The sequence below is a fragment of the Xiphophorus couchianus genome, chromosome 21 (genome assembly GCF_001444195.1).
Source record: "Xiphophorus couchianus chromosome 21, X_couchianus-1.0, whole genome shotgun sequence".
In the NCBI taxonomy this organism is placed as follows: domain Eukaryota; kingdom Metazoa; phylum Chordata; class Actinopteri; order Cyprinodontiformes; family Poeciliidae; genus Xiphophorus; species Xiphophorus couchianus.
The window spans coordinates 21,518,720-21,536,969 of NC_040248.1; the positions used below are offsets into that span (position 1 = coordinate 21,518,720).

Genomic DNA, 18,250 nt, shown 5'->3' on the forward strand with positions numbered 1-18,250 from the left:
GTCAAGGAGTCAAATCTACTGCAGTCATTTGATGATTAAAATAGAAAATTGTGTCATCAGCATAGAGACGTAGGAATACTCTGCATTCGACCTTTATGGTTTTTCCCGTGTTCATCCTCACCATGGAAAAAACAAACAAAACAGTAGCATGTAGCATGTTCATATTGAGCAACAGAGGTCTCAGGACGGAGCCTAGAGGAATCCCACGTGACTGTTCCGTGTTTTCATTTCTAATTTGCCAAATAACACAATACCCTCCTGGTTGGCCAATGAGGGGTGACTTCATTATAGAGCCAGATTTTTTTTGTCTAAATTAGTTAACTATTAGTTCTATAAATGTGATACCGTTTATAGTACCTAAACTCGAGTGATGACCACAAAGAACTTTGGAATTTCTGATGAAGTAATGTTAGAGTCATTCTGTTTAGAACAACTGGAAAACTTAAACAAGCAAGAAAGAACATCAGCTCACTAGTGGTGAATGAAGTTTGGTTAACTGTGATTTTTATGAACTAATATTCCAGCTCATTTTCTTTAAGATGTTGCAAAATCACATTTTTAGGGGTTGGAATTAGGGAAAAACTGTGTGCTGTTTACAGTGATGTCAGTAACGTGTTACTGACGTCAGAACACTGTTTTCAGTAACCAGTAATCGAACGCGTTGCTATTTAAATCCAGTAGTCAGACTACAGTTACTTATCGAAATCACTTTGTGTTACTATTTTCTTAAAGGTCATTTCGGAAACCTGTTACTGAGTTCTTTGAATTTAGTTGGATGTAAGAGTCATAGTCATATATCATTCCTCGACTTTTCTTACCTTAAATATAATTTGGTTTCAACCTTAAAGCAATATGTGTACAGATTTCCTATTAAACTTGACATTTTTTGTGCTATTTCTGAACACAATTTAATTTCTAGCATTTTCTATTGTATGAATAAAGTATGTAACAGTGAGTTGAGGAGGAAACTAAATGATTACATGTTACCATTAGAGGACGTCAAAATGCAAAGTGAACAATTTGAGGCGAAGGCTCATTTGAAGCTCTGTGACGAGTTTGTTGCTTTTAGATTCTGGAAGCTGCTGCATCGTGATCAGCTTACAGTGGAGATGAACCGAGTTTCATAACCGGCCTCCCAGCCAATCAGGCGCTGGCTGGGCTGAGGGTAGAAAGTGGCGTCTAAAACACAAAGATGTTCACCACAAAGTGGTGGAGGCTCCCCGTCCGGCCGGCCGCTTCGCCCACAGCCCACCTGCAGCAGGAGTGCTGCGGATCCATAAATCTTTCATGCTCCATAATGGCTCGCTCACATTACCTGCCCACACCTCGGCCTCCACGGAGCGGCACCGGGCCGCCGCTGAGCCGGTCAGGCCCGCTGTGAGCATATGGAGCGCTTCAAACATTCAGGGCCTCGCCGGGCCCCGAGCTGCGGTCGCACCCATGAATTATAGAAATGATCTAATTGTTTTCTCATTTGGAGAGAGGTTAAGGGGGGTTGGGGGGGGGGGCTCACCCTCCCCTCTCTCTCAGAGCTTTAACAGCCTGCGGTTTTTATTTTCAGAGGGGAGCGCCATTCAGTGCCGGCTGCCTCCAACACGGTTGTTGAATCCAAGGTGGTCCGTCCTGTCAGAGCGGACCTGCAGCTGAGGCGGCAAGGCGAAGCTGCTGGAGTAAATTAACAGATGGGGAGGTGGGTTTGGGCTGGGGGGGTCTGATTAAAGGGGAACATCTAAAGTAGACTGAGAACGTTCTGAAGGATATGGATGTGGAGGGAAGGCTAGAGATTTTACCTGCTACACCAAATCAGTGCTAATAACTTGATGTTCATTGTGTTTGAATGATAATATTAAACAAATATTAAACTGAAGCTACATGGTAACATCTCATCAGGGATTAATGTAGTTTGTTTCACAAACACAGTCTGGTTCAGTCAGATCTTTTCTGGCAGAGCAGAAAGGATCCTGGATCAACTTCTCTGAACATGGCCGTGCAGTTACATCACTATGGCAACGGTGAGACTTCACCAGAGCTATTTGCTGTTAGCTTGGCTTTACAACAGTGTCTGCTAATAGTTCCAGAAAACAGCAGACCTTCACTGGACGCCCTGCAGTTCATTATTAGCCGAGTCTGAGGCGTTGTAGGTGTTCAGATCCACGACAGGTTTCCATTTTCTTCAAGGTGTTGTTTTTCATTTTAAAACATTTCAAGTTCTTTTCCTTTCAACTTCCTTCCTTCAATCCAGTTTATTTTATGTTTATTAAAGCATGCAGCAACAGTGGAGAGGAAAAACTCACCCTTCACAGGAAGAAACCTCCAGCAGAACCTGAGCCTGGCGGAGCATGAGCGGTCATCTGCCACGACCGACTGGAGGTTTGAGAAAAGAGATACTCAGAAACCCTCCCCCCCAAAAAACAGAGGAACTGATCTAACTTGATCTTTAGTGAGCTGAAGTGAGACATTTAAACAGAACACAGATATAATTACTGGTGGAGTCAGATTGGCACACACTGCAGATTATCACACACTCTCCCTTAACTTTGCTGAATCAAGAATTTCTGTCCACTACAAAAATCTGAAAGATAGAAAATTTTGAATTTCCTCTTACAAACGTCTTAGGATATAATATTTACAGAATAGTCTTAAAGCATATTGGTGCAGCACAGAAGCCCATTTATAGTTCTAATGATGTTCAGACTTTAGCTCCCCCATGTGGTGAAACTAGGAATAAACCAGCTGTTGACATGATGCCAATTCAATATAGAAATGTTGGCTTTGGTTTGACCCCACCCACAAAACATTAGCCAATCAACAGAGGACTCGCAAATGTAAATATGTATAATTTCTACATATTTATAATGTAGCAACTATAAATATGTAATTTATATTTTCCACATTATTTTCTTTCGTTATACAACAAAAGACAATAATGTGGAAAATATAAATGACATTTTTAAACTACTGTTATAAACATCAGCAGACGGCTTGTTCCTGGTCTTCCATTGTCGGCAGGCCAACAGAAAACACAAACAGCAGCATTTGGCTCCAAGCTAACAGCTTCGCTCAGCGCTCACTTCGCCTCATGCTTCTTAATCAAACCTGTCACCGTGGCAATTACCTAATTAGACATCAATTAATCGTCAGGCGTCAGCTCCACGGCCACACTGACCCGCAGACCAGAGACAGAAGCTCCGGCGAAACCGACGGCGGCACGTTGATGGAAGTCCAGGGGGTCAGAGGTCGGGCTGCTTTTCAGAAAATCTCCAGAAATGAATTGCAGTTCATTTTCATAATTAACAGGTAGAGGAAATTATCGATTAGGATGTGAAAGATTAATCAGTCAATTCAATAAGCAGGATCTCCATGTTGAGTGGATTATTTCAATTATGTAATTAAAGCGGAGGGAGAGAGCTGCAGAGCTGACTGAGGGTTCAACACTTCCTCTGCTGCTGCCGTCGAACGCAGCGATGAAACCCGTCAAGACATTTGCATCCATTTCTGGTCTGAGGGGAGAGCTGCTGATATTTTGGCAAAACTCAAATTTCTCTTCAACTGCAACACGATATACATGTACAGTTTTCAAAATACTCCAACATTTCTACTGTGATCAGTCCACTTATAATAGAGATGAGGTGATGGTGCACCAATTGCAATGTTATGGTCAATCACCAATCTTTAAAATGACTAACACACAGATACAAATTTCTTAAGTCTGAAAAGTTGCTAAAAATAGCAATAAAGTGGCTCATTTGGCAATAATTGGGTGACAATTTTTAATAACATATGTGCAGTGGAGACCTGCTGGACGGAGCTGTGGCTGATTTTCAGAACTGCAGAGGAAGATGAGACTGATGGATAAAATTGGTTTCACGTTTACGTGTCGGTCCAATTCCTTGGTGCACCACAAATGAAAAAGACTTTAAGCTCGACACCAACAACCAGCTTCAACACACCCCCACATTTAGTTTGTCTCTTTTATTAGACATAGCAATTCACAAACAGCAGTTAGCCGGAAAATTACATTCAAAGTGTGCAGCTGACCATGCACAAACACCTCACACACAGAACTACTAGTCATCAATTGTGAGCTTTTTCCACTCACAATTGATGCTTTTTTTAAATATTTAAATTCACAATCTTCCACTGGTTCACCGTCAAAGCATACACACCTCAGTCACAGGGACGTTTGATTTTTTTCCCCCCCTTTTTTTCTTTTTTACAACAATGCTCTGTACAAACGCTCGGCAACGTGTTGGAGGGCATCCATACGGCGTCCGCTGCAACACTAGCTTAATGACGAGGAGATCTGCTCCGTTATGCGAAGGTCCGGTCCGGGAGGAGGCCGCAGAGTTTATGGCTAACACTGTTAAAAAGCAAACAGAACGAGTCCCTCACACAGAACTGACCCGGTTCTGAAAGGCGGACATGATGCCAGCTCCTTCCTGATTCCGTCCCACCTGGAGTTCAAAATGGAGCGTCCGGTTCTGATTCCAAAGACTGGCCACCAAAGATCCAGTGTAAACACTCAAAATTCACCGACTCACACACGTCACCACGGCAACACTCTGAAAGCCTTTCTCTCAACCGCCCGCTCCTCGCAGCAGGAATGGCAACTGAAAAAAAAAAAAAAAACGGGCAACATCTATACATCTATTTTCATTCCTAAATTCATCCCCAGATTCTTTGTAAGTGCAACACTTTTGTAAACTGTTATTATTATTTTCCTTTTTTATTCCTCCCAGCTGCTTGGTCCACAGCGTTGTTCAGGAAACGGCACAGAAGTCTGTTTGGGAAACCCGGCAACGCTCTTCTTCTTCTTCTTCTACCTCCCAAACACGCCTTCGTACTCCAGCAGGATCAGCTCCACGATCTGGTTCTGGTAGACCATGTGGACGGCGATGTTGCCCGTCTCCGTCTCGGGCCGCAGCAGCGTGGGCCCGAACACGATGGCCACGCTCTGGGTGGTCATCCGGTTGGCCTCTCCGTGCTCGATCACCCTGCAGAGGGAGGAGAGTTAGAGCCATCCATATGTATCACTGGGCTGGTCGTCACCTATTAGCCGCTATCGCTAGCACCTTCAGCACCGTGTATTAAATCAGGTAATTAGTCCAGTATTTGTAATTTATTCAACTCTGAGAGATTACAGGAAAGGAAAATAATGCCAGTAAAACAGGGAAGATCAAAACTGCCCGAAATCTGCTTTTTCTCTATCCATGTGTCCGCTTTCATCTACGCTCATGCTTGTTGCCATGGCAACCGACTGACAACAACTCTGCTAGCTGACCGGGCAACGGTTACGTTTAAGTGCAACAGGAGGAAAACACAAAAACATTTCCCCATACAAAAAAAAATACAAATCTGAAAACACTGTTCCAGTATTATGTTTTCAGGCATGATGTTTGTTTTGTGATTATTAATAAGTGGTCATGTGAACACAGCGGTGCTTGACTGGCTCATTTAAAGGCCTGCTCTACTGATCTGACAGAGTTGGAGGGTGGGTCGCATGTACACACGTCTACATGATAAGGTTGTCAAAGTCAAGATAGCGTAACTGATCTCTCTCTCTCTCTCTATACATACATGCATACATACATACATACAGTATATGTATGTATACTTATGTATTTTTATTAGAACATTTTACCGTCCTGTGAAATGTGCTACCCCAGAACCGTCATAATGTTGACAATTAATAGCAAAACGTTGCGTCTCTTTTTCAGATTCTTTGAGTCATTTTCCTGACCACCAATATTCGCGACTTAATCCACAGCCTGTGTGGGGCACAAGTCAATTACGTGACATCCAATGCAGTGATATGTATCAATGGTTAGAATGGGAGCAAATATAGAAATTAGATTTGTCTCCAGTGGCTTTAAGTGAATCTGTCTGATGGTTCTTTGGGTTTAGTTTAGATTTATGTAGAAAAACAACATGGCTGCCTTCACACACAGCCTCAGGGCTGTAGATGGAGCGTGGAGGCAAACAAACGCTCCGGAGCGCTGCAGGCTAAAACATAATAGCCTTTTTTAAATAGAATCTACATCCCTGCATGCAGATGCTCAAAACAATAACATATTCATGGAAGGGAAGGGGAAAAAAAGGCAAATTAAATCCGCCTGCCGATGTACGTAAACATCCGCTTCATGTGCTGAATGTCACGCCATAAATTTCACAGAGAAACACCTACTTCCTAGGTGCTGAATTACAGCAAACACAGCGCCATATAAATGCAAATTGGGACGCAGCAAATGTCATTGTGAGCGTCTGATGTAGCCGGTGGCTCCGCCGGGCTAAGAATACACGCCAGCTGCAGTGTGTGTGTGTGTGTGTTCTGAGAGGAGGAGCAGCGGGGGTTTAGCCGTCTTATTTCCGGCAGGTGACGGGACGCATGGTGTAGCTGTGGTCTGTGGGGGCGGGGCTTACCTGCGCAGGTGTCTGAACAGGGCCTGCATCGTGTCGTGGTTGGGTTTTGGCAACTTCTTGATCAGGTCCTTGACTGAATTCACACGCTGTTTATAGTCAGAGCATTCTGAGGCACACAAACAGACAAAAAAAACTAAACAAACAGTTCAGAAGCGCCCTCTTGTGGGTACATTACAAACTAAAACGTCATTAAAAGGATAAACGGTGCTGACTTCAGCTCTTTCACGATTAAAGTACCTTGCTAAAGTCACATTCCATCTTTTTTTATTGGAATATTATCTGACTGACCAACACAAAAAGTGGAAGGAAAATAATCCAGGTTTTTTAAAATTGCACATACAATGTGGCACCATTTCAACCCCTTTTAGTCAAATACCCAAAATTAAACTCCAGTGCTACCATTCCCCTTCATAAATCCCCTAATTAGCAAATTAATGATTAATTATCCAGAACACGCCCCCTCTGTGGAACATAGTGTTAGCTGCATCATGCTTGGGGAAGCTGGTCAGAGATGATGAGAGGAACGATGGAGCTGGATGGAGGGAAACCCTGATGAAGACTTTAATTCGGGTGAAGGCTAACAACCTAATCATACAGTCAGAGCTGGATCAAAGCATATTTACGTGTTGGAGTGGCCTAGTTAAAGTGCAGACCCAAATCAGAATCTTTCCTCAATCTAAGTGAGCTGTATATGTGCATGTAGACGTTTCCCTGAAGACCTGCAGCTTTAACTGGTGGTTCTACAAAGTTTTGACTCAGTACCTGGAAACTAATCCAAGCCACACTTTTCAGACTTGTACTTGATAATGTGCTTAACATAATGAACTACTTTGTCTGTCAGTCACATAAAATCCAAAAACATACGACAGCTGAGATTGTAAAGAGAAAACATTCAGGGACGATGAAAATATGCTGAAGACACTGAGGGTGTGTTCACACCAGCCCTGTTTAGTCCACTTTAATCCAACTCCAGTCCATCTGCCTAGAAAGTCCGGTTCGCTTGTGGAGCTTTGAATGCATAACTGAATTCTGTTGCGGACTTAAAAAACAAAACTGTGGTCTGTCTGAAAACCTCGGCCTCAGTTCAGTTGAGGTAAACTCTGGTCTGGTTCAAATGCATATGTGAACACCAAACGACCCAGAGAAAAGCAGGAAGTGGACCACAGCACAGGGCATTCTGGGTAAATGCAACCTACACAATCCCATATACCTAGCAATGTCTCACACATGTTGAAGAGTATTTGTTCGGAACATTTAACAAAAAGAAATCCTACAACCATGGAAACCAATGATACTCCATTTATTTCAAACTTCCTGAAGAAGGAAGTTGCACTCGGTGTCTTCAGAAGTTATATTGTTTCCTTCAGTGGTGGTTGTTGCAGCGCCAACACAGACAAGGAGGTAAGCGGGTTTCTCAAAGAAATCAAACTGTGCCAGCATGAAAATATAACTCATATTGTATTTTTGCTACTTTCCCAATTTAACCAAATCTACCGGACTAAGAGGTGTGAAACCACCCTCAGAGTGTCTGATGCCGTTATAAGTCACTTACTGATGGCGTTCACAAAGTCGTTGAAGGAGCCGTATGTGAAGAGAGGCTCAGGAAGCTCCCTGAAGAACATCTTGAGAGCGCCGGTCGTGACGTGGATGTCCTCCCACTTACTGTCGTTCAGGTCCACCTTCTCATCTGACACAAGGAGGAGACGATCAATAAGTCACTGATCCCAGGCAGGTTCTCCACAGCATACACCAGAGGTCCAGAGGAGCCGCACCAGGCCTTACCGTGATTCACAGCGAAGCGGAGCTTCTGGATCACCGCCAGGTTCCCACTCACTCTGTACAGGCCATCAACACTGAGACCTGCACAGGTGGGAGAAAGAGCAAAATGTGCTGAGTCATGATGAACCTACTCAAAAACTAATCTGCTTTTCATCCTGAAACTGAGAAACGGCAAACTCCTTCATCCAGGAGCATTTTGTGTGAAGTCAACAGATTGCTCCCATCAGTCCACCAAGTTCTGAAAGCGTGGGCTTTGAAGTATGGGCTTCCAGAGACATCTGGACCTTTCAAACATATGTTCCCTCAGAACACCACTAGATGTGATACTAGAGCAGCAGAGTTCTGCTTTCAATACAACCGAGCAAAACCTAAAGGAGAACCCAAAGCTGGAGTCTATTTAAGCAGCTTATAACCATTTTATCTGAATGAATACAGATGAGTGGAAACCTGGATGTCTTCTTAACTGAAGGAGAAATGTAGAAGGTTGAAAAAGTTAGATACTAGCAAGCCACTAGATCTTTGTGTGTTCTCTGATGCTGTATAAATGTTACAAATATCACATAGTGAAGTTTTTTAGACGCTATTTTAACTCAACATATTGGTATAAGAGAAGAAAAGAAAAGAGGTTAAAATTGATTCTTACTGGGTCAGAAGTGCTCAGATGATTTGAATTCTGTTGTTTTGAGTTCTGTTAAAGAAATGTCCATTACTACACCCTAGACAGGTTAAACTTCCTCTCCAGGTGTGGTGCGGACAGATTAAGGAACAGTCGGATGAATTCTAGGTGGCACTGTGTGTGGGCGTGTGTGTGTGTGTGTGTGTGTGTGTGTCTGCGTGGTTTAAACATCTCGTCCTGGATGCCTGTACCTGTGTTCTCCACGTGGTCGATGCACATCTCGACGAAGTTGGGTACCGACGTGTTCTCCCGCTGACACAGACTGCTCAGACTGCAGCCAAACACCTGGTCTGTAGAGAGACAGACAGTAGCTTATAGCGGTGGGAGTGGAGTACACTGGTTCCTAGAACGCATCCTGGATGCTCACCTTTGATGTACCCTTTGTCTCTGACTGCCTGATAGGTGGGTCGCCTTATCAGGAACTTCTTCAGCTTCATCCTGGTTTTTTTCTGGTCCGATGAGTCCATACTGATGGAGTTCTTCATCACTGAGGAGATACAGGAGGGCAGAGACACGAGGTGTAAATAGGAGCAGTTTGTCATTTGGGCAGTTGACATCAGAAAGAATAGTATAATAGCACTAGAGATTTAAAGAAATGTGCCATAAACAAGTTTTCTGTTGCTTTCATACATATTCAGTCAGTGGGGAATTTATTCTGCAGTCGGGACAATCCTGTTGGTCTTAAGGGCTCCGCATGGTCGAGCCAAACTACCAAAATCGGTTCTCATTGTCGCAGTTGTGTGATAAAAATGTTGTAATTTTGTTCTCTGCCACACATGGTCCACCTCTTCTTGTCACAAGAACTTTTCTGTCCCCCTCTCTGTGTGACTAATCAGAATTTTGTGGGTGTGTTTGTTTATGCAGAAAAAAGTCCCAACTACTCAACTTTCAAGAAGCTGGTTTTTCAGCCAGAGAGTGGATGGATAGTTTTGAGGAAGAATAGTCAGAGGCCATGAGGAAGTACGTACTGTTGGACCAAACCATCAAACTTTCCCCTCCTTGGTTCTGCTCTGATGGGGGTTTCATTGGCAAATTTTATTTTATTTTTTTTCCAATAACAGTGAAACATGAGATGTTGCAGCTCATCACTCATTATTATTCCTAGGAACTTGTGAACTCGCAATATTCTGCCATGATCGCTGCTTCCTATGCTGTTGTAAACCACACATACTGTATGACAAAACAACATGATGTACACTGTGTATGTTTTGTGGACTTTGAACGGTGGGCGTGAAAACAAACATGGATAGATCTACTTCAGTCCGACCTTGCTGGGCCTTTCAGTTCGACTCACCTCTGATCTTCTTGGAGTCCCGATGGTCCTTCTCTTTGTCCTGTTTCTCAGCGCCCGGAGACTCGGGCATGTCCTCCTCGATGGCTTCATCAGACTCCCACGCCTGGCCCACAGGAGACATCAGTTTTCATTTGAGCCGGTGTTTGCTGCGACTGAAACCTAGATTCAGGTATGAGTAGCACTCACATGAGTGTTGACGGTCTCTGTGAGGGCCCGGTACCAGTCGTTGATGACGCTGTCTATCTCGGACTGGATCAGCAGCTCCATGCCCTGACGGGTCTTCAGCTGAAAGAGGGAAACCGTCGCAAGTCAAAGCTGGATTTCAGACACAAACGAGAAAGTGGAATCTGGCGGGTCCTGCTACGGATACCTCGATGACATGTTTCTTGCTCGACTTCTCCTTGGAAGCCCACTCCACCGATGCTCCGCGCAGATCTACCGTGAACTCAGGCTTGGACTGGTTGCTGCCAAATTTCTGGAATAGAAAGTTGGGATACAGAATGAGGCTGAAGCGCGGATACGACAGAACATGTTAGTGTTTCCGGCAGGATTTAGTCCAATTAGAGGTAAAGAAACGGGATTAGGGGAAAGTTTGGGTCCAAGATGGGATGCAGCTCCTCAGGGTATCGTTTCTGCTCAACATTCCACACAAAGCAAAAGCACACCATAAACCGTTGCATTACTGGACAAACGAAGTGACATTTCCCTCCATATCTCACATTCACTTTTATTGTTAAGTGGGAAAAAAATCTACAACACCAAGCATTTAATAACTTGGCTCACAAATTAGACCAATTTCAGTTGGGATTTTACCATTGGACTGTCTTCCACATGTAGTTAGTGTTTGTTAGCATAAGTCATGCTCTACACTGCTGCACTGCCTTGCAAATCCATTCCCAGCCCTAGAATATTTTTACATTTTGTCACATTCCAAGCAAAAGCTAATCAGTATTATTGGGATTATTTGTTATAGACCAACACAAAGCAGAGCACATTGTGAACTGGGAGGAAAATGGCTTTTATTTTCTTTTAGCACTTGCAAATCTGAAAAGTGTGCCACGTATTTTATTCCCAGTCCTTTCCTCTGATACTTCTGAGTCAGGGGTTTCCAAAGCGAAGCCCGGGGGCCATTTGCAGCCCTTGGACTGATTGTTTTGTACGCATTGACCATAACTGTATGGTATTTTATGATCCTTGTTTGTTGTTGCTGCTGTCTTAATGTATAAGAATGTTCTGATTGTAAAACTTTGAGATTTCTGTGAGAGCGTGTCGGAAATAAAATGTGTTACATTCATTGATACAAGAATGGCATACATTTGACCAAACTGAAGACTTCGTAAGATGAAACATGTTATGTACAACACAAAGTATTATTCTTTTCATAATCAGGCTACTTGGTTTTTGTTAAACTTAATAGTAAGTAGGAGCACAATATCTACTTTTACTTAGAGAGCAAATATGATTGTTTCAGAGTTTAATTTTAATTAAGTAATTAAACTCATTTAAGTGTAACTATTATTTTTTTGTTGTTGTTAAAGAAAGACTTTCATAAATCCTGGTTTTGTTGATTAGAATATAATTTTTTTTGTTTCCATAGGCCAAACATATTCAACATTCCTTTTATTAAGGTGAACTTAGAGTCTCCTTTCTATGTTTTGGTTCTACATGACTATATCATTTCAGATCATTGTCCTTCAAAATAAGACTACTTGTTTAGTTTATTGGTGAGCAGATAAAAAATTTTACTAAAATTTGAAAAATAATTATTTTTTGGCACTTTCAGGGTCCTTATGGCAAAAAGCTTTAGTTCCATGCATCATCTTCCTTCTACTTCTCAATGATGCACTGCTTTGAATACATATTGTTGTGAAAGGGTGACAAAATGTGAAAAGTCTGAGCGGTGTGAATACTTTCCCAAAGTGCTGAGTACCAAGCCAACTATTGGTCTCCATCTGCAGAAACCATTTACTGAACATGGCACCAGAAGCCAAGAGAAAACCTCTACAGGGGTTTTTCTCTGCACTATTCCAGTAACTGGTGAACCAAAGCATGACCAGTGAGCTTTAGTGACCGGGTGAAGTGGCTTTTAAGAGCAAACACTGCTGTTCAAATACCAGGTTAATGTGCTTTAAATAAACGAGATTAAGATAAACCACCTTAAACGTCTACAAACAATGTGACAGTTTTCCAGTACAATTTACAAAAACCAACCAAATCTCATTAAAAGAATAAAAATATGGATAGAAAAAAGTCGTGTTAATTAACTTGCTTCCTTTAACTGATACTGTGTAGTTAGAAGAACCTCCTGACTCGGTTTCAGCTCTCAGTTTGCTCTGGTTGAGCACAATCTCACATTTTGACCGTTGGTTTACCTCCAACGGTCCTAGATCTGATTTTAAGGACATCCTGTCCACAGCTCTCTATTGGAGATCTCACTGATTTACCAGACTTTGGCTAGGCCATTCCATACTTTAATTCAAATGTATTCCATCTTCTGCTTCATCTTTGAAGGAGACACCTGAAGGTGTTGACTGCTGTGTGGAACTGTTCATAACTTCCCCTGCTTTAATAAAAACATAAAACCCAGCTTGTCAATTGTAAGCCAAGATCATGATGCTGCCACCACCATGTTCCACTGTGGATATGGTGTGTTGTAGAGGTGGACCGATTGCAGTTTTCAGGCTGATCACCGATCATTAAAAGGCCAATAAATATTTTCTAACCAACACAGTCAGATCTTTTACAGTCACAATACACCTTCAATTTTCCAATCTTATTCAGCTAGAGAGTGTGAAAAGTTGCTAAATATAGTAACCAAGTTGCTAAGTCGGCAACATTGGGGTGACTATTGTTAAACATGTTGATATGAGCTGGTGGGTGGGGTCTGTTAGTCCATCCTCTCTCATAGCAGAGCAATAGGGAACAGTGACTGATTTTGAGGGTAGATAGGATTAATGGATAAGATTGGTTTTTCATGTACTTATTGGATAATCGCCCAAAATCAAGAAAATTGGAGCAAATCGATCAGTGCAAACCCCACACTGGAAGAATACTCCTGACTAATACTTCAATATAAAGAGTTTTTCATTCCTTTGTAGTCTCTTATTTTGTAGTTGCATTGATTTGTATTGTACAAGTCAGCAATCTTGAGGAAAATCTCAAATTCATCACTTGGACACTCAAGAGAACCGAAAGCTGAAACTGAATCAAAAGCCTCTTCAAAAGAGCATCAGTTGAAGGATGTGGACGTTCCTCTGGTAGAAGTTTGTATTTTTTACATGAACCATGCAGGATGTTTGTCCCATCATATGTGGAAACACTTTATAGATGCCATTAAGAGCCACTGCGCTTCACACTAAGGTTAGACAGGTGTTGCATGCCTTGTAGGGCTCTTTCACTTTGTATTAATGCATTTGGGTAATTACAGTCAAATGAGATAAAGCCAAGGGCCTCAAACACACAAATTAATCTGTTTTAGGGAGGGGGCCATGACACACTAAGGAGGACACAAGGAGGCGCCAATTCATGCTGAGATGGGGGTGGGAGGGACATACGGCAACAGCCGTCACATAGGAGACGGCGGGGCGGGGCTTGACCGAGCGCTTCCAGCTGCTAAGGAGAGTGAGGAGCAGCTCCGGGATGGAGCCGCTGCGGTAGTATGACTTCAGAAAGGAGAGGAGAGGAGAGCAGAGAAGAGGCATGAACAGACGACACTTCACAGCAACAGACGGCTCAAAAGACAGGTGATTACTCAGAGAGAACCAGGAGAGCGTTGTCACGGAGATGAACGGCCAGGGAGCCGCTGTGGTGAGCTGACGGTTACGTACCCAGCTGGTGCTGGCGCCCTGGCCCTTGGCAAACAGGAGGGAGGAACCCTGCAGCACGGTCCAGGAAGATGTCCAGTTCTTCCTGTCAGACAAAACAACAACACAGTACGGTACTCTGCCCTGCAATAGTATTCACACCCGCTGAACTCTGCTGCACTCTGTCATGCCACAACCACCAAACCTAACATGATGCTGTCACCGCCTGTCTGGGCTGTTTCAGGATGATAATCAGGCCTTATAATCAGCTTTGGCCTCTTCTTCCACGTTTCCCCACATGTCACATGAAATCCCCAACACAGTCCATACAAATGTGTGGTTGTAACACAACAGAATATAAAAAAGTTCAAAGGGAGTAGAAACTTTTGAATAGTTTTCTGGTTAATAAACACTTGTGTCCAACCTGAGCTTCTTTCCATTCTCTGTGATTTTGGTGACATTAAGGACTCCACACTTCTCCGAGGGCTGAAGAGGAACAAACAGAAACAGTTCAAGCCTGTGAACGTTAACCAGATAAATGTCCTGAGGCTTTACAAGCTCAAAGCAAAAGCATGCAGGGTTTCAATCTGCTGGCGAGGCATGTCATGTCTGATTTTTACCAGCAGATGGCAGCATTTAAAGCTGCTTTAGCAAGTGCATTAGGCTGAGTTACAGAGCGCTGATCAAAAAGGACTAAATGTATATTTTGGACTGAATAGCAAAATGTACAATTATGGGCAAAATATTTGTCATATAAATATTGTATTTTCTAAACTTTGAAGCACTTAATAAAATTCACTTAACAGAAGCCGTTCTTTATATTCCACACTATAATGATCCACCATAACCAGAGGAAATACAGAGCACAGTTTTTAAAATTATGGGGTCATTTATTAAAGTTGAGTTACTGACATCCATCAGTCTGGAAAAAAAGAAAAAAAAAACATTTCTAAGAGTTTGAGACTGCAGTGAAACGCAGTGAGAGTCATTATTAACAACATGGAGCATCAGTGAAGCTTCCAAACAATGTGTGGCAAACCAAAACTGCTCTAAGAGGGCGACAACGACTCAACCATTAGGACACAAAAGAAGACAGAAGAGTGTCTGAATTTTTCCTTAACACAGAAAGTATTCCTTGTTCAGCATTTGGTTCTTTGTGTGTGTGTGTGTGTATGCCGTCTTCTCAAACCCCCTGTTGGTTGTGGCGAACGGTGGTTCACACTGAGCCAGGTCCTCAGAAAACTGAAACCAGGACACTGCTAGAAGTATTTGATCCAATTTGAATAAGAAACTGAACTTGACAGCACTGTTTAATAACCAGGATCAATTGGGATCCGTCTGTAAAGTTTACTTTCTCACAAAGCCATGCTGTTCTGGAAAACCTTTACTCTTTAATAAATGAAAACTGCTGTCCGTATTTACTGAGGTTATCATTATCTTGATCATAAAAAGTGTGACAACATATCAGAAGCAGAAGTAATGTAGCGGGCCCTGTAAGTGTTTCTCATGGCTCCTTTCACACAGAACTTCTCACTGTCTCTAGTTTCTTGGAGTAGAAGAAGCTATTAAGAGATTAAGAGATGATGTTAGCCTGGATGCAATTAGAGCACAGATGTGACATGCAGTAGAGGAGAGCAGTGAGAGTGTATGCAGTGAAAGCAGGTGCAGTAACAACATATACAGTGAAAGCGAATGCAGCGAGACCAAATGTAGCAATAGCGAATGCAGTGAAAGCAAATGCAGTGAGAGCAAATGCAGTGACAAAGGATGCAGTGAAAGCAGATGCAGCATGCTGTGAGAGCGGGGATACTAACGGTTGAAGGGTGTTTAGGAGATGATGGGCAGGAGTCAGAATCTGGAGAGCTCAGCTTGGGCGCCAAAGCACATTCCTACCAACACAAGGTACAACATGATGAGAGGCTGGAAAACTAGCAACCGACTAGAAGACAGAATGGTGTGAGGTTAGTGAGGACGAGAAAACCTGGAGGACAATCAGGACTTGTTGTTAATCAGGGTAAAAAAAGGAAGGTTAGGGTTTTAAGTAAAACAATGTGGAGTAAGAGCAAGGGAATGTGCTTTTACTCTGTGTAAGGCTTTATTAAGCAACTCAGTCATGTTTGCTGCAGAGCCTGAATTCATGCTGTACTTTCATTTGTTCTGAAAGACACTGAATTAGAATGAATGAGCCGTTAATAAGAGACTGAACGCAACCAGTAGCGCAACTAACTTAAACATTTAAAGAAGCATCACAATAAAGAGCCTGATGATCTATTTAACCAGGTGGCATACAGACAGGAAGGAGCCATCAGGAATCCTGTCTGGAGTCATTCCAAACACAAGGTAAACATCCACTAGGCAACATGAAAGCTAAAGAGATTACCAAGGAGTTGTTTATCTCAATGACCAACCAGCATCAGTAGTAGAAAATGAAGGACTGAATACTAACAGCCAAGGTTACAGTTTAGCCTCCAGGGGTGAAATTTTTCTTTACGCTACCCTGCTTTGATTTATACCTTGACTATTAGCTGCTACAGGAACCAGTATTCTTAATTTGTGTTGATTTTTATTTGATTTAACAACAATTTTTCAACAACTTTAAAGCATCATCCAACAGCATATCATACAGCAGAAAACTGAAAAATATTATAAAACAGAGAAAATAAATAAATAGCAGCTTTTTTATTTGGAAATAGTCTCCTTATCCTTCCTGGGGATCTGTTCTGGATTTACTAAATACCAACAGTCTATTTGGAACTCTTTATGTTGTATATTTGTTTTCACTGTGAGTTTTTTTGCCTGTTAACAGGATTTCCTGTTCTTCCAACTTCCTTTTCTTGCCTCAAGTTGTGTTTTCAAACATACCTGCATTCATTGGTACAAATATAAAATCTGTATCGACAGATATCCACATGCAGATATCGGTATCGGTAAGTGAAAAGACATGGATTGGTGAAACCCGTTTTTAGGCATAACGCCTTTTTTTTTTTAAATGTCAGCACACTTCACATGATCACCATGCCTCCATCTTTACTTGGTGTTATTAAAAAGCCAAACATCTTGCTCCTTAGTGCAATATGTCATTCGTATTCTGTTCTCCTAATAATCTCAAACAGACAGTAAAATGAGAAAACAGAACTCAGAGTCTAAACATCTGATGTGAAAACATCAGCAGTTCTCAGATTCTGACCTTTGCTGACCCCTCCACCCGTTACCTTGTCGTTGAGGTCCAAGACGTAGGTGCTGTGCCTCCACTTGGTGAGGACGATGGGGTCTGGCTGCTTCCTTTCCAAACTCCGACTCTTAGGAACTTCTCCAGACAGAGGAGAGATGTTGTACTGCAGGGATGTAGAAAATAGGTTACAGCTCATTAAATGTTCACAGAAAGTTTCCTCCAAAGGGTTCCAGCTACTTTACCTCTCCTCTGAGCACCCACAGCAGCATCAGACACACACCCAGAGAGCGTCACCAACGACAGGGATTTAGTATGGTACTCTGAATGTGAGCACAGTCACTCTACTGTTTGTTAAAACGACCAATCAGAAGCTCTGCTCGATGTGCTCCAGATTAGCAGGAGTGAAGACACAAATAGCCCACCCCAAACTATTTTCTGTGAACTTTAACCTCTCATCCTATTACAACTCTCTAAACGGATCCACACCAACAGCGGGGGGGAAACAGGGATAATGATGTAACTGTCGCTTTAATCCACAGGAAGTGAAGCGGCTGGTGCTAACGAGCTAATCTCACCTTTGGCAGCTCCCACTCTGACCTGGATCCGTCGACGCTGTAGTAGTAGGGCCGGCCTTGCTCGTCCACATGTTTGACCCACTGCGGATACAAACAGAGCTCAGCGTCCGGCAGCAGCAACAGTGCGAGCTAACGCTATGCTAAGGGCTAGAACGAGCAGTGTGTGTGCGTGCAGAGAGTTTCCCACCTTCTCCTGTGTGTATTCGGACACGTAGAGGGTGTGTCCGTGTTCGTCCAGCTCCTCTGACCAGCCTCTAGGGGGCGACCCGTACTGGCTGTCCGACTGGCTGGAGTGTGTGCTGTGGCAGTTCTCCTCAGAGGACAGCGGCTGAGCAGGATGAAAGAGAACACAAATAAATGGTAACTGGAGCAGGAGGTGAATGTGATTGGTTGATTTTTAGACATGCAGGTGAAAGGCCATCTTTAATTCTTACATCAGTGGTCAGAGAATGACAGCTTAGTGAAGCCACGCCCCCTCTACCTTCTTCAAATCGAATGAAACTGGTATCAAACATTTGAGCAGACCACGCA

General features: G+C 42.8%; 1 protein-coding gene across 6 annotated transcripts in view; it reads right to left on the bottom strand.

Annotated features, from left to right (window-relative positions):
- Positions 1–3,957: 3,957 nt before the first annotated feature.
- The window catches only part of arhgap12b (Rho GTPase activating protein 12b), a 56,894-nt gene continuing 42,601 nt past the window's right edge, over positions 3,958–18,250 (bottom strand). For 3 of the 6 annotated variants that reach the window (XM_028005154.1, XM_028005156.1, XM_028005160.1), the window contains 16 exons: positions 17,907–18,047; positions 17,720–17,800; positions 17,185–17,307; positions 15,787–15,861; positions 14,397–14,458; positions 13,997–14,078; positions 13,724–13,831; positions 10,540–10,644; positions 10,356–10,454; positions 10,170–10,272; positions 9,243–9,362; positions 9,067–9,165; positions 8,203–8,280; positions 7,973–8,107; positions 6,421–6,526; positions 3,958–4,994 (listed from right to left, as the gene is read on the bottom strand). In XM_028005154.1, coding sequence (XP_027860955.1) covers positions 4,820–4,994; positions 6,421–6,526; positions 7,973–8,107; positions 8,203–8,280; positions 9,067–9,165; positions 9,243–9,362; positions 10,170–10,272; positions 10,356–10,454; positions 10,540–10,644; positions 13,724–13,831; positions 13,997–14,078; positions 14,397–14,458; positions 15,787–15,861; positions 17,185–17,307; positions 17,720–17,800; positions 17,907–18,047 — 1,692 coding nt within the window. In that variant the 3' untranslated portion in view covers positions 3,958–4,819. The remainder of the gene's footprint in view (positions 4,995–6,420; positions 6,527–7,972; positions 8,108–8,202; positions 8,281–9,066; positions 9,166–9,242; positions 9,363–10,169; positions 10,273–10,355; positions 10,455–10,539; positions 10,645–13,723; positions 13,832–13,996; positions 14,079–14,396; positions 14,459–15,786; positions 15,862–17,184; positions 17,308–17,719; positions 17,801–17,906; positions 18,048–18,250) is intronic. The other 3 variants (XM_028005157.1, XM_028005158.1, XM_028005159.1) reach the window with 3 other exon arrangements.